The sequence below is a fragment of the Oncorhynchus clarkii genome, unplaced genomic scaffold (assembly GCF_045791955.1).
Source record: "Oncorhynchus clarkii lewisi isolate Uvic-CL-2024 unplaced genomic scaffold, UVic_Ocla_1.0 unplaced_contig_1455_pilon_pilon, whole genome shotgun sequence".
Classification (NCBI taxonomy): Eukaryota; Metazoa; Chordata; class Actinopteri; order Salmoniformes; family Salmonidae; genus Oncorhynchus; species Oncorhynchus clarkii.
Window position 1 is genome coordinate 6933 of NW_027258310.1, and position 17042 is coordinate 23974.

General features: G+C 42.1%; 2 protein-coding genes across 4 annotated transcripts; both read left to right on the plus strand.

Moving 5' to 3' along the window:
• The first annotated feature begins 1921 nt into the window (after nt 1-1921).
• On the plus strand, nt 1922-3791 carry LOC139396608 (zinc finger protein ZFP2-like). Its single transcript, XM_071143564.1, has 2 exons — nt 1922-2126; nt 2524-3791. Exons 1-2 carry the CDS (start codon nt 1922-1924, stop codon nt 3789-3791), a joined length of 1473 nt encoding a protein of 490 aa, XP_070999665.1.
• Nucleotides 3792-6540: 2749 nt separating this feature from the next.
• Nucleotides 6541-15742, plus strand: LOC139396605 (zinc finger protein ZFP2-like). 3 transcript variants are annotated; one of them, XM_071143560.1, is made up of 3 exons: nt 6541-7173; nt 13512-13689; nt 14072-15742. In XM_071143560.1, the coding sequence occupies exons 1-3, from the start codon at nt 7165-7167 to the stop codon at nt 15340-15342; spliced, it is 1458 nt and encodes a 485-aa protein (XP_070999661.1). In that variant the 5' UTR covers nt 6541-7164; the 3' UTR covers nt 15343-15742. The 3 variants fall into 3 exon arrangements, with proteins under 3 accessions (XP_070999661.1, XP_070999662.1, XP_070999660.1); XM_071143561.1 differs by having other exon boundaries at nt 14100-15742; XM_071143559.1 differs by lacking the exon at nt 6541-7173 and having other exon boundaries at nt 13485-13689.
• The last annotated feature ends 1300 nt before the right edge of the window (nt 15743-17042 follow it).

Below are 17042 nucleotides of genomic sequence, written 5' to 3' on the forward strand. Positions count from 1 at the left end.
ACACAGGACTAGTTGAATAGGATGGCCTTGACTAGAATACAGTATATACAGGACTAGTTGAATAGGATGGCCTTGACTAGAATACAGTATATACAGGACTAGTTGAATAGGATGGCCTTGACTAGAATACAGTATATACAGGACTAGTTGAATAGGATGGCCTTGACTAGAATACAGTATATACAGGACTAGTTGAATAGGATGGCCTTGACTAGAATACAGTATATATAGGACTAGTTGAATAGGACGGCCTTGACTAGAATACAGTATATACAGGACTAGTTGAATAGGATGGCCTTGACTAGAATACAGTATATACAGGACTAGTTGAATAGGATGGCCTTGACTAGAATACAGTATATACAGGACTAGTTGAATAGGATGGCCTTGACTAGAATACAGTATATACAGGACTAGTTGAATAGGATGGCCTTGACTAGAATACAGTATATACAGGACTAGTTGAATAGGATGGCCTTGACTAGAATACAGTATATACAGGACTAGTTGAATAGGATGGCCTTGACTAGAATACAGTATATACAGGACTAGTTGAATAGGATGGCCTTGACTAGAATACAGTATATACAGGACTAGTTGAATAGGATGGCCTTGACTAGAATACAGTATATACAGGACTAGTTGAATAGGATGGCCTTGACTAGAATACAGTATATACAGGACTAGTTGAATAGGATGGCCTTGACTAGAATACAGTATATACAGGACTAGTTGAATAGGATGGACTTGACTAGAATACAGTATATACAGGACTAGTTGAATAGGATGGCCTTGACTAGAATACAGTATATACAGGACTAGTTGAATAGGATGGACTTGACTAGAATACAGTATATACAGGACTAGTTGAATAGGATGGCCTTGACTAGAATACAGTATATACAGGACTAGTTGAATAGGACGGCCTTGACTAGAATACAGTATATACAGGACTAGTTGAATAGGACGGCCTTGACTAGAATACAGTATATACATATGAAGTGGGTAAAACAGTATGTAAACATTATTAAAGTGACCAGTGTTCCATGTCTATGTACAAAGGACAGCAGTCTCTAAGGTGCATGGTAGCGCAACCGGGTGGTAGTCAGCTAGTGACAAGTTCAGGGCAGGGTACTGGGTGGAGGCCGGCTAGTGATGGCTATATAACAGTTTGATGGCCTTGAGAGAGAAGCTGTACTGACCTCGTCTTCTGGATGATAGTGGTGTGAACAGGCCGTGGCTCGGGTGGTTGATGAACGTGATGATCTTTTTGGCCAACCTGTGACATTGGGTGCTGTCAGTGTCTTGGAGGGCAGGCATTGTGCCCCGGTGATGCATTGGGCAGACCGCACCACCCTCTGGAGAGCCCTGAAGTTGTGAATGGTGCAGTTACCATACCAGGCGGTGATTCAGCCAGACAGGATGCTCTCAATGGTGCATCTGTAAAAGTTTGTGGGTCTTAGGGGCCAAGCTGAATTTCTTCAGCCTCCTGAGGTTGAAGAGGTGCTGTTCAGTCTTCTTCACCACACTGTCTGTGTGGATGGAAATCTTGCTTGTTTGTAGGTGACCAAATACTTATTTTCCACCATAATTTGCAAATAAATTCATAAAAAATCCTACAATGTGATTTTCTGGATTTTTTTCCCCTCATTTTGTCTGTCATAGTTGAAGTGTACCTATGATGAAAATTACAGGCCCATTTTTAAGTGGGAGAGCTTGCACAATTGGTGGCTGACTAAATACTTTTTTGCCCCACTGTATATATACCACTTCCATATGAAAAATCTGCCAAAGTGATTGAAAATGTTGTGGAAAGTAGTGATCAGTGATGCCCTTCAGGAGAAATGCGATATTACAAGTATGCACCAATCAATCAGAGATTCAGACTAAAGTAAGAAAATGTTTGGTCTAATGATATTCTATGTACAATACTTCCTGTGGTCACCAGGACAAAGCTAGTCCGTCCCCCTCCACCCTGCCGGAGTCCCCTGGTCACAACTCTCCTGGTAGCGCCTTACTGCTGGATCTGAAGAGGGTGTCTGTGTGGCTGGTCGACTGCAGGAAAACACCAGGGCAGAGTGGAACTGTGAGAGAAGGACAGGAGGAGGGAGATTTGATTTCATCAAGTAAGAACAATGGGGGGGGGGGTGGATGAGACCACAATCTGCTTCTGCAACTTCTGTTAATTCATTCATAAACAGTAAACACTCAGTGGCCAGTAAATTATCGATCGTTTTGTGAATGGAGGGGGTGTACCTAATAAACTGACCAATGAGTGTATATTGATGATAAAGACAGCAGGTTGTCTAGTAGTTAAAAGCATTGGGCCACTAATCGAAAAGTTGCTTGTTAAAATCTCTGAGCCAACTAGGTAAAAAATCTGTCTGTGTGCCCTTGAAAGGTACAAAACCCTAAATGCTCCTGTAAAGTCGCTCTAGAGAAAAGCGTCTGCTAAATAACAAAAATAAAGTGTTTATGGACCCATATTTCCAAAACCTATTATTCAGTGTCTTTGTTTCACAGGTGACACCCCTAACTGTCGTTCTCTCAGTGGGAGGAGCTTATCTGGAGGGCCTCAACAACATGTTACTGACGTGACAGAGAAGAGTCTCTCCAGATCAGAACACCTCAAGAAACACCAGCAGAGATGTAGAGGGAAGAAACCTCACCACTACTGCTCTGACTGTGGGAAGAGTTTCACTAGCAGGAGTGGCTTCATTATGCACCAGCGGATTCACACCCGAGAGAAACCGTACTGCTGCTCTCAGTGTGGGAAGAGTTTCACCTGTGCAGGAGGTCTTAAAGTACACCAAAGAATCCATACTGGAGAGAAGCCTTACAGCTGCCCAGAATGTGGGAAGTGTTTTACTGCTTCTAACGCCTTCAAATATCATTTGCGAATTCATACAGGGGAGCGGCCTTACCCCTGCCTTGATTGTGGAAAGAGCTTCAACCAGTCATGCAACCTGACGACACACAAGCTAACACACACTGGAGTGAAGCCTTATAGCTGTGATCAGTGTGGGAAGAGCTTCAATCAGGCAGTCCACCTGACCACACACAAGCTAGCACACTCTGGAGTGAAGCCTTACAGCTGTGATCAGTGTGGGAAGAGCTTTGCTGTAGCTTCCACCCTGAATAGACACCAGGTAACACACACAGGAGTTAAGCCTTATAGCTGTGATCACTGTGGGAAGAGCTTCTCTGTAGTTTCCTCCCTGATTAGACACCAGGCAACACACACTGGAGAGAGAACTTATGTCTGTCTATGTGGGAAGAGCTTTGCTCTAGCTTCCACCCTGACTACACACCAGCGAACACACACTGGAGAGAAACCTTATAGCTGTGATCAGTGTGGAAAGAGCTTTGCTGTATCAGAAAAACTAACTATTCACCAGCGAACACACACAGGAGAAAAGCCTTATAGCTGTGATCAGTGTGGGAAGAGCTTCAGTCAATCAGTACACCTGAATACACACCAGCGAACACACACAGGAGAGAATCCTTATAGCTGTGATCAGTGTGGGAAGTGCTTCAGTCAATCAGTACACCTGAATTCACACCAGCGAACACACACAGGAGAGAAACCTTACAGCTGTGAGCATTGTGGAAAGAGTTTCAGTCAATCAGGGACCCTAAATTCACACCAGCGAACACACACTGGAGAGAAACCCTATGTCTGTTTTTGTGGGAAGAGCTTTGCTCATTTAGAGCCAATGAAAAAACACCAGAAAACTAAAACGTGCCGTATTTCCTCTCCCTCCTATCTGTCACCGGTTCCAGATCCATAAATAAAGGATCAATAGAAAACATATATTGAACAGTCATATCCATCTCCCATTAAACAGTTGCTTTAGTCTAATCACCATGGTAACCTCTGTGCAGCATAATATGCAGCTCTGATCTGTCTGAACCTGTGATTGATTAAAATGATCAATAATACATTGGATAATAATATCCATGAGGTTCAGGTAATAACTATGCATACTGTCTCTTGTAACAATGGTTAATGTAATAACTTTTAGATTTATGTAATAAAACTGGTAAATGTAATGTCTTGTTGGTTAATATGATAACATGTTGAATTGTAGTAATAAATTACTCCATTTAATGTAATAAGTTACATTATGTGAGTAACAACTTTTTTTAATGAGTAATGTAATAATTTCAACCGATCATGTAATAACACCTAAACCAATGTTTTATGTGCTACTTCACTAATGTTAATGCACATACCACCCTCCACCAATTACAAACCTATGCACCTGTACTCACACACAAACACACACTCTTGTATTTGTCACATACACATGTTTAGCAGATGTTATTGCGGGTGTAGAAATGCTTGTGTTCCTAGCTCCAACAGTGCAGTAATATCTAACAAAATACAACGATACTCACAAATACAAAAGTAAAATAATGGAATTCTTAAAATGTACACACATATACATTCATACACACACATTGATCAAAAAATAATCTGAATGAATCTGCAGGCCTTATAGTCAATGAGCCAGGGTGCTCGGTGGGGCTCACCTCGGGTTGAACATGTCTCATAGGGTTTTTTTGAAGGGCCATGTCCCTGGAGTTGAACATGTATTCTATCACAGCAGCAATGGTAGCTTTCTGTGTGTTTATCACTATTTCTATTCATCCCTCCATCCCTTTCAGTTTTCCCATAGGGTAAAACCCCTATGACAACGTCAGCATACAGTACATCAGGTTATTACTCATGTTTACCCTTTAATCATATATCATTGGAAATATTAGATTCATAGCTGTCCATCAGACACATCTTCAGAATGTTCAGATTGACAGAAATGTGATATTTGACCTCTAGTATACATATCAAAATGAGCTGTCATAGCTTTTAAAACAAAATTATACATTTAAACTTTGTTTGACAATTGATTCTGAAACGTCATAAATTACCTTTCAAAAGTGTCCAGGCCTCGGGCAGGGAGAACCCCACGCCTCAGAGGACTCTGTTGTCAACGTCAGAAGACTAAGAGTGAAAAATATGTTCAGACAGAAACATAAAATAGACAAACATACTTTGATAATGTAATGTGTTGTCAGTTGGATGAAACAGGACCAAAATACATTAGGAAAAGGAGAAGATCATTGAAGAAAATTAAAAAGAGTAAGGGATCAAGTATGGACCGTTGCCAGAAGAATGTGACTCTGACTCCAATATGATGTTAATGCTACAAGCCCATAATTGTATCAATGAATCTAACCAAGAGGCAAGTGTCTAGGTTTACCGTTATGCATTCATTAAAAGACTAAGGGACAACAGCTAATATCTTGCAATCAATGACCTTTTTAAAATGGACAATTCTGTGACCTGTCATGGGCAAGATTTGAAATGACAATACCTAGCAAAGGTTAGCAAAGGTGTCAGCTGGAGATGATGTGCAGGAGCTTTTAAGGGTTTGTAGTTTTGCATGATGTCTACTTTTATCCTAATTAGCGTTTGCGAAATTTGAGTGTAAATAGAGACGATTATATTGATAAAAGTCACCTTGTCCGAGAGAGATTGAAATGATTCTCAAAATGTCATGACCAATTGGTTTTAAGAGTATTATGACTCATCCACTGTGGGGCTCTATAGAGAGAAATAGTAATGGCACCTTTCTATAGGCACTAATTTTGCCATGGTTCGCTGGACAAAGACTATGGGGAAAATGAATGGCGGTTTTGCATGGTTTTGGATAAATGCTGAAAATAAGGACTGTTGTAAACACAGGTTTAGGAGATCTTGTTCGTTTTGTTCATCAATCTTTATTAGCTAATGTCAATTATGCAATAAAAAAAAGCATTTACATCACATAAAGGCTTCATTATTAATAAAGGTAATACTAACTGACTGCTATTATCTCATAGAACAAACGTATAAGATCTCCTTAGCCTGTGCTGACCCTCTTTTTCCCATTAGGATGGCTGAACGAGCCAAAGGTAACTCATTTCATTGTTATAATTCTACAAGCTGGCGAGATCTGAAGCTCTGTTTAGCTCAACATTGACATGATTGGTTGACGGTAAGTGGGGGCGGTACTTCCTGTATAAACACAAACGTCGTCTCTTGACTACTTCCTTCCAGCAGTGATGAGTATTCTACAATGTTTGTACAATTCATCGTTGTCAAAGCCATGCTTAATTAATCCGTTAAAAGAGCAAGGAACAGTATGCAGTGCGACACAAAAAATAAAAGAAAAAACAACACCAACAATCATTTTTGGGCGTTCATAGCCGTGGTTGTCAACTGTACCGCAGGTGTAGAATGTAAAACACCGTGGATAGATGTTGTGATGGCAGCTGTTGAGAAGTACTTGCGTGTACAATATTTTACTGCAGAGTTATAATGTGTTTTGAACGATAATATCCTGTCCTCCCAGGCTGCTGGCCTGGTGTTGAATCAGAGGGCCAAAGTAGTGGAATAATGACGTTTTAATGGGTGTAGGGTTAGTTGGTTTTTCACAAAGTGCAATGAATTAATACTACAGAATAGTAGACTGATACACAGCCAATACACTTGCTGGAGGTATGAACCGATAATTGTTTATGGCGGACCGCCATAATACCAAAGAAGAAGAAGACCACTTCCTTCTCAACTGCTTCGAGGCTGCTCGGTGAAACGGAAGTATAAGTACATTGACAACTGCGGAGATTGCATTGCCTTTAAGTGCTGCATGACAACTGCAGACTTCGGATTGAACATACTTTGGGTTTTACTGGTTCGCTGCACGGACAGCGCAGCGGTAATCAGTCTGGTATTATATAGGCTTCCCTTACTGGGCCTCAGACAATTAAAACTATCTGGACTCCCGAAGAGGACGTTGTTCCAACAGACTCGTATAGAGTTAGACGATAACAGACAGCATGATTCTTGGTGAATAGGGTTTTGAACGTTTTCCTGACTTTAATAGATCAGGTAAGATCTTATCCAGGATCTTTCTGAAGTTAGGTTAGCCTACATCAGACATTTTATTGTCACAAATTAAATCTAGTTTTAATATTTAAAAGGACGTTTGATGGCTCTGGTATAGCTGTTCTTTATCTGAACGCTGTAACAAAGAAAGTAACTATAGTGGGGGCTAGCTACAGATTTACTGTCACGTTTTTTTTATTTGAAGAAATGTTGAAGAAAAAATAGCTTCAACGATGGATCGGGTAAGTTTAGTTTTATTTTACAGTATGCTTACTGTGGTGTATAACATGTCTAGGCCTATTTTCGTCATCTTTGATCATCCATTTACATTTGAACAGCTGGACAAATTAAACTGATGGTAATTAAAAACTTGGGATATTTTATTGTTTGCTCTAACCTGTTCGTTCATATGCCTTGACACAGCCGTGACAAGAAGACAGTGGCAGAATAAATTCAACCACACCTTTTTGTGTAATCATAAAACCGGAGTGCAACGTCTTTCCGGTGAAGTTAACCAAATATGTTCCATGTAACTAACAGTTACATGACCTACAGAATGGTCAAGCAAGTGAATGTTTCGGATGCTTTCAGACTACTCAACAACTATTGAATTATTGTTAACGCAAAGAAATCAGGCGCTGCCTCCACTATTCAAGCACCATTTCAACATAATCTAATCATTCAATCAAATGTATTTATAAAGCCTTTTTTACATCAGCCGATGTCACAAAGTGCTGTACAGAAACCCAGCCTAAAACCCCAAACCGCAATTAATGCAGATGTAGAAGCACGGTGGCTAGAAAACACTCTCTAGAAAGGCAGGAACCTAGGTAGAAACCTAGAGAGGAACCAGGCTCTGAGGGGTGGCCAGTCCTCTTCTGGCTGTGCCAGGTGGAGATTATAACAGTACATGGCCAAGATGTTCAAATGTTTATAGATGACCAGCAGGGACAAATAATAATAATCACAGTGGTTGTAGCGGGTGCAACAGGTCAAGCACCTCAGGAGTAAATGAGAGAGAGAGAGAGACCTGAGGCATGGTCTTAGGGCAGAGAGAATTTAAATTCACACGGGATAAAACAGAAGAAATACTCCAGATCTAACAAACTGACTCTTAGCCCCCTGACACATATACTGTTGCAGCATAAATACTGGAGTCTGAGATAGGAGGGGTCGGGAGACACTGTGACCCCATCCGACGATACCCCCAGACAGGGCCAAACAGGCAGAATTTAACCCCACCCACTTTACCAAAGCACAGCCCCCACACCACTAGATGGCTATCTTCCGCCACCATCCTACTACTCTGAGACAAGGCCTTGTATAGCCCACGAAGATCTCCCCCACAGCGTGAACCCGAGGGGGGCGCCAACCCGGACAGGAAGATCACATCAGTGACTCAATCCACTCAAGTGACGCACCCCTCCTAGGGAAGGCATGGAAGAACACCAATAAGCCAGTGACTCAGGTAATAGGGTTAGAGGCAGAGAATCCCAGTGGAAAGGGGAACTGGCCAGGCAGAGACAGCAAGGGCGATTCGTCGCTCCTTTCTGTTCACCTTCACACCCCTGGGCCAGACTACACTCAATCATATGACCCACTGAAGAGATGAGTCTTCAGTAAAGACTTAAAAGGTCATGACCGAGTCTGCGTCTCTCACATGGGTAGGCAGACCATTCCATAAAAATTTAGCTCTTTTGGAGAAAGCCCTGCCTCCAGCTGTTTGCTTAGAAATTCTTGGGACACTAAGGAGGCCTGCGTCTTGTGACCGGAGCGTACATGTAGGTATGTACGGCAGGACGAATTCGGAAAGATGGATAGGAGCAAGCCCATGTAATACTTTGTAGGTTAGCAGTAAAACCTTGAAATCAGCCCTTGCCTTAGCAGGAAGCCAGTGTGGAGGCTAGCACTGGAGTAATATGATCACATCTTTTGGTTCTAGTCAAGATTCTAGCAGCCGTGTTTAGCACTAACCGAAGTTTATTTAGTGCTTTATCCGGGTAGCCGGAAAGTAGAGCATTGCAGTAGTCTAATCTAGAAGTGACAAAAGCATGGATACATTTTTCTGCATCATTTTTGGACAGAAAGTTTCAGATTTTGTGCGATGTTACGTAGATGGAAAAAAAGCTGTCCTTGAAACAGTCTTGATATTTTTTCTAATCACCTATACTTAGTCTACTACAGTGACAACTAAAGTATACAAACAATCAGGAGCGCAACTTTCACTGGGGGCGGGGTGACATGACCCCCCCCATTCTGAAATTGCTTTTTTGTCCCCCCCCCACCCCCACACTCTTATACCCACTGCTATCAGCTACCTGTGGTGTAGCTGTGGAGCCAGGCTAGTAACCATCACCCTCTGTCTTCTACCGGTGGTGTAGCTGTGGAGCCAGGCTAGTAACCATCACCCTCTGCCTTCTTCCTGTGGTGTAGCTGCTGAGCCAGGCTAGTAACCATCACCCTCTGCCTTCTTCCTGTGGTGTAGCTGCTGAGCCAGGCTAGTAACCATCACCCTCTGCATTCTTCCTGTTGTGTAGCTGTGTAGCCAGGCTAGTAACCATCACCCTCTGCCTTCTTCCTGTGGTGTAGCTGCTGAGCCAGGCTAGTAACCATCACCCTCTGTCTTCTTCCTGTGGTGTAGCTGCTGAGCCAGGCTAGTAACCTTGGACACAGGTCAATGTCAAACAGATGTTGCAGGAGCTTTGTGTGATCTACTCGATCAAAGGCTTTGGACATATCAGCAAGTAACACCCTCACCATTGTTGGTATGTTTGGAGTCTGTAGTTGTCAGCCTGGAGTGTGTGGCTTTCACAAGGGCGGTAGTATCGCTGGAGTTTGGGAGGTAGGCATACTGATTTGTGCACTCAGATAAAACTGTTGGCTTGAGTTTTCTTTTAATGAAGGATTTTTCCAAGGCATGACGTTAGAGAGATGGGCCTCCAGTCACTCGTTGTACATGGGTTTGACACTTTAGGTATAGGACATCCTGATCACATGGACAGTGTTGATGAGATGCACTGTGTTCTACCGAAGTGTTTTCTCATTTGCCCATGGTGGATGGTAGAGTAGTCCCACGAACAGAGTTGAAAATGAGCTGGGGAGTCGTTTAGGATGGAGCTGAAGCCACATACACTCAAATTCCTCTCTCTCCGGGTCAGTTCTTCTCTTTGCCTGCATACTGTGGTTCACATACATAGCCACACCCGCTCCTCTCACCCCCTCCTCTCTGGACCTGTCATTTCTGAACAGCTGATAGTTGTATATGAAAAGAGATTAATCTGGGATATTTTCGTGGGCCCAAGTTTAAGTGACGCATCCAATGTCTGCATTTACTGCAATGAAGAAGCAGATCAAATTCATCCACTTTGTTCATCAATGATCTTGAATTACAAACCAGCACATTCGGGGTCCTTGGGGCATCCTGGGACGTGTTTGTGACGTCACATAATTCAGTTAGAATATAGTCCATCTCACCCTGCTTCTTACGCGCATTATCCCGAGGCACTAAAGTTTGTCTCGGATATGTGGTGCCAGTGGAGGTGCATATTTTTTGTAAATCCGTAGAAAATGTGATGAGTATTCAACAACGTTTGTACAATTCATCGTTGTCAAAACCATGCTTAATTCGTTAAAAGAGCAAGGAACAGTATGCAGTGTGACACAAAACAATGAAAAAACAACACCAACAAGCATCTCAAACATTGTAACACGTTACTCTCGAGCAGCTGCCTGGAAGCGCCACAGCATTGAACTACATTAACTACATCAGATCAAAACAAAATATGCTAGCTAGCTACTCCATAGTCCAAGCTGCGGTAAACGCTAGCTAGGCTACTCCATAGTCCAAGCTGCGGTAAACGCTAGCTAGGCTACTCCATAGTCCAAGCTACGGTAAACGCTAGCTAGCTACTCCATAGTCCAAGCTACGGTAAACGCTAGCTAGCTACTCCATAGTCCAAGCTGCGGTAAACGCTAGCTAGCTACTCCATAGTCCAAGCTACGGTAAACGCTAGCTAGCTACTCCATAGTCCAAGCTGCGGTAAACGCTAGCTAGCTACTCCATAGTCCAAGCTACTGTAAACGCTAGCCATATTTCACTGTCAGACAGGACACAACTCAAAATAGCTGAGAAAACAAAACAAATCAAATCAGATTGTATTGGTCCATACACATACTTAGCATATCTTATTGAGGGTGTAGCGAATTGATTGTTCCTAGTTCCAACAGGGCAGTAATGTCTAACAATAAAATAATGGAATTCAGAAATATATAAATATTAGTCCAGAGTATAAATACAGTACATTCATAAGTATGTGGACACCCCTTCAAATGATTGGATTTGGCTATTTCAGCCACACCCGTTGCTGACAGGTGTATAAAATTGAGCATACAGCCATTCAACCTCCATAGACACACATTGGCAGTAGAATGGCCTTACTGAAGAGATCAGTGACTTTCAACATGGTAACATCAAAGATGCCACCTTTCCAACAAGTCAGTATGTCAAATTTCTGCCCTGCTAGCGATTTCACCAGTCAACTGTAAGTGGTGTTATTGTGAAGTAGAAATGTCTAGGAGCAACAACAGCTCAATTGAGAAGTGGTAAACCACACAAGATCACAGAACGGGACCACCGAGTACTGAAGCGCGTAGCGCATAACAATTGTCTGTCCTCAGTTGCCACACTCCCAACCTAGTTCCAAACTGCCTCTAGACTCCATAGTCTAGACGTTGCGTCAGCACAATAACTGTTCGTCTGGAGTTTCATGAAATGGCTTTCCATAGCTGAGCAGCTGCACACAAGCCTAAGGTCACTATGTGCAATGCCAAGCGTCGGCTGGAGTGGTGTAAGGCTCACCGCCCGAATGACAAATCTGGGTTTGGCAGATGCCAGGAAAAGCTACCTGCTCCAATGCATAGTGCCAACTGTAAAGTTTTGGTAGAGGAGGAATACTTGTCTGGGGATGTTTTTCATGGTTCGGGCTAGGTCCCTTAGTTCCAGTGAAGGGAATTCTTAACGCTACAGCATGCAATGACATTTTAGACGATTCTGTGCTTCCAACTTTGTTAAGTTTGGGGAACGCCCTTTCCTGTTTCAGCATGACAATGCCCCGTGCACAAAGCCAGGTCCATACAGAAATAGTTTGTTGAGATTGGTGTGGAAGAACTTGACTGGCCTGCACAGATACTCCTGACCTCAACCCCATCGAACACCTTTGGGATGAATTGGAACGCAGACCGCAAGCCAGGCCTAATTGCCCTTCATCAGTGCCCAACCTCACTAATGCACTTGTGGCTGAATTGAAGCAAGTCCCCGCAGCAATGTTCCAACATCTAGTGGAAAGACTTCCCGGAAGTGGAGGCTGTATAGCAGCAAAGGGGAGACCAACTCCATATTAATGCTCATGATTTTGGAATGAGATGTTCGACGAGCAAGTGTCCAAATACCTATGGTCATGTAGTGTACACTCTAAGTCAATCTTAAATGAATCATTGTTTATTATCAGCATGCTCTAGAGGTCAAAGTCAAACTTAGGAAGCATAAAGTACTGTTCTGAAGGTAGCTCCCTCAGGGCAGTACCACTACATCTCTTATAGACTGGTTACAGACACATAACATAGTCATAGTTCATAGGGTTGGTTCTGGCACGTGTCTGGCACCTCCTCCTGTCTTAACTTATAGAACATATTCTGGCCGTTCTGCCAGATGGTCCTAAGGAGAGGGTCATGCCAAATCTGTGCTTATCAACAGTGCCAAACTAACAACTCTGCCATTAGACAGGCTTGATTGTATTTACAGCTCTGATCTGGATGGTGGACTAGCCCTGTGTTGGATAATTGTCAACGGCCATTCCAGTGGAGTGGTGCTTGGGGAGGGGCTAATGCCCCCCAAACCCTGATTATATAAATGTATAGGATACATAACTCTGCAACACTTTAGACTAGAAACAGGCTGTTAAAGGCACCAGAGAGACGTGGCTCTATTGTACATGGGGATAACTGTATACATTTACATTCATTTAATTCAGGGTGGAAGGTAAAACCAAATAATTGATGGATTTAGCTCTAAATACTACATCATTATGAGCAGCAGTAGTTCAGGTGTTTTGCTTTTTCCTCTGGTTAATATGACGAATAACGATTTTGCAGGTGTTGGTGTTCGCCGACTTTTTGGAGAGGGAAGGGTCTTCATTCCATTATCTGTTAAGCTCTCATCCTAACACGTATGAACTCAGAAGTAAATCGGCTGACCAATTTCGTGAGACATTAGTTCTGGGTTACCCAAGATTAACTCTGGGGTGAAAGATGTGTTCAACTCCAATGAATACTCAAAGGTTCTGAACATAAGACAGGAGGCATTACAAGTGTTATACGTTTTTACATTAGTAAAAAAATATACCACTTCCATTTGAGAAATGTCCCAAAGTGATTTGAAAACTGTACATTTGTGGAAAGTAGTGAACAGTTACACACTTCAGGAGAAAGGAGGTATTTATAAGGATGCACCAATCAGAGATTTAGACTAATCAAATGTTTGGTCGAATGATATTCTATGTACAATACTTCCTGTGGTCACCAGGACAGAGCTAGTCCGTCCCCCTCCACCCTGCCGGAGTCCCCTGGTCACAACTCTCCTGGTAGCGCCTTACTGCTGGGTCTGAAGAGGGTGTTTGTGCGGCTGGTCGACTGCAGGAAAACAATAGGGCAGAGTCGAACTGTGAGAGAAGGACACGAGGATGGAGATTTGATTTCATCAAGTAAGAACAATGGGGTGTGTGGATGAGACCACAATCTGCTTCTGCAACTTCTGTTTATTGATTTATAAACAGTAAAACGCTCAGGGGCTAGTTAATTGTCAATAGAATTTCATGAATGGAGGGTACCTAATAAACTGGGTGTATATTGATGATAACAGAGGCAGGTAGTCTTGTGTTTTAAGAGCGTTGGGCCACAAATTGAAAGGTTGCTTGTTTGGATCTCTGAGCCGACTTGGTAGAAAATCTGTCTGTGCCCTTGAGCAAGATACTAAACCCTAATTGCTCCTGTAAATCACTCTGGATAACATCGTCTGCTAAATAACACACTTGTTTATGGACCCATGTTTCCAAAACCTAGTTATTCAATGTCTTTGTTTCACAGGGGACACCCCTAACCGTCGTTCTCTCAGTGGCAGGTGCTTATCTTCTGGGGATCCTCAACATCCTGTTGCTGACGAGACAGAGAAGAGTCTCTCCAGATCAGAACATCTCAAGAAACATCAGCAGAGGCGTACAGGGAAGAAACCTCACCACTGCTGCTCTGACTGTGGGAAGAGTTTCACAAACCGGAGTGACTTCATTATTCACCAGCGGATTCACACCGGAGAAAAACCGTACTGCTGCTCACAGTGTGGGAAGAGCTTCGCTGCTTCTAACACCTTAAAATCTCATCTGAGAATTCATACAGGGGAGAAGCCTTACCCCTGCCTTGATTGTGGGAAAAACTTTTCATATTTGGGAGCCCTAAACATACACAAGCTAACACACACTGGAGTGAAGCCTTATAGCTGTGATCAATGTGGGAAGAGCTATGCTGTATCAGATGCCCTAACTATACACCAGTGCATACACACAGGAGAGAAATCTTATATCTGTGATCAGTGTGGGAAGGGCTTCAGTCAATCAGGGCCCCTAAATTCACACCAGCGAACACACACTGGAGAGAAACCTTATAGCTGTGATCAGTGTGGGAAGAACTTTGCTCTAGCTTCCTCCCTGACTAGACACCATCGAACACACACTGGAGAGAGACCTTATGTCTGTCTATGTGGGAAGAGCTTTGCTCTAGCTTCCACCCTGAATACACACCAGCTAACACACACTGGAGAGAAGCCTTTTAGATGTGATAAGTGTGGGAAGAGCTTTGCTATAGCTTCCTCCCTGACTAGACACCATCGAACACACACTAGAGAGAAACCTTTTACCTGTGTTAAGTGTGGGAAGAGCTTCAGTCAATCAGGGACACTAAATTCACACCAGCGAACACACACTGGAGAGAAACCTTATAGATGTGCTCAGTGTGGCAAGAGCTTTGCTCAATCAGTACACCTGAATATACACCAGAGACAACACACAGGAGAGAAGCCTTTTAGCTGTGATCAGTGTGGGAAGAGCTTTGCTGTGTCAGAAAAACTTACTATACACCAGCGCATACACACAGGAGAGAAGCCTTATAGGTGTGATCAGTGTGGGAAGAGCTTCAGTCAATCAGGGACCCTAAATTCACACCAGCGAACACACACTGGAGTGAAACCCTATGTGTGTCTATGTAGGAAGAGCTTTGCTCATTTAGGGCAATTGAAAAAACACCAGAAAACTAAAACGTGCCGTATTTCCTCTCCCTCCTATCTGACACCGGTTCCAGTACACTAAATAAAGGATCAATAGGAAATATCTAGTGAACAGTCATATCCATCTCCCATTCTTAAACAGTTGATTTAGTCTGATCGCCATGGTAACCTCTATGGAGCATAATATGCAGCTCTGATCTAGCATCAGGTCTCCCCTGTGTCTTTGTAATATCACACATTGATCTAAATGGATAAATGTTCTCATAGGAAATGTTATAGTGAACCTGTGAGGATGTTGATAATTGTATCTTCTTTCATACACTGCCCTTTGGCATTTTTCCTATTTTGTTGTATTACAACTTGTAATTTAAATTGATTTTTATTTGGATTTCATGTAATGGGCATACACGAAATAGTCCAAATTGGTGAAGTGAAATGAAAAATATTACTTGTTTAAAAAAATTATAATAAATTAAACAAAAGTGGTGTGTGCTTATGTCTTCACCCCCTTTGTTATGAAGCCTCTAAATATGATCTGGTACAACCAATTACCTTCAGAAGTCACATAATTAGCTAAATGAAGTACACCTGTGTGCAATCTAAGTGTCTTTTATACAGGTAATGAGTTCAAACAGGTGGAGTTAATACATGTAATCAGTGGAGAACAGGGGGGGCTTCTTAAATTAAAACTGGTCTGTGAGAGCTGGAAATCTTACTAGTTGGTAGGTGATCAAATACTTATGTCAGGCAATAAAATGCTAAATAATTACTTAAAAATCATACAATGTGATTTTCTGGATTTTTGTTTTAGATTCCGTCTCTCACAGTTGAAGTGCACCTATGATAAAAAGTTACAGACCTCTACATGCTTTGTGAGTAGGAAAACCTGCAAAATCGGCAGTGTATCAAATACTTGTTCTCCCCACTGTATATATATATATATATATATATATATACACACACACCTGTTCTGAAAGGCCCCAGAGTCTGCAACACCACTAAGCAAGGGGCACCACCAAACAAGCAGCACTATGAAGATCAAGGAGCTCTCCAAACAGGTCCGGGACGAAGTTGTGGAGAAGTACAGATCAGGGTTGAGTTGTAAAAATTATATCTGAAACTTTGAACATCCAACAGAGCACCAGTAAATCCATAAAAAATGGAAATGGCCCTAAGCATACTGCTAAAGCAACACTCGAGTGGTTTAAGGGGGAAACATTTAAATGTCTTGGAATGGCCTAGTCAAAGCCCAGACCGCAATCCAATTGAGAATCTGTGGTATGACTTAAAGATGGATGTATACCAGCGGAATCCAACCAACTTGAAGGAGCTGGAGCAGTTTTGCCTTGAAGAATGGGCAAAAATAGAGACACCCCAAGAGACTTGCAGCTGTAATTGGGGGGGGGGATAATATAGAATAATGTTTCAACAATAGGTACATATTCATGTATTCAATTAATCAATACATTCAATCCATTATCTTCTAAACAAGAAGTTATCACTTAAATGGTGTATTTTATATATCTGTATTGATTAAAATGATCCTAAATCTAATCAATAATACATTGGATAATTTCCAAGGAGTTCAAGGTAATAAGAATTAGAATTAGAATTCTTGAAATATACACACCTGTACAATCAAATATATATATATATATATATATATACACACAGACACATTGATAAAAAATAAACTTAATGAATCTGTAGACCTTATAGTCAATGAGCCAGGGTGCTCGGTTGTCTCACTTGGGGTGAAAATGTCTCAGTGATTTGTTTTGT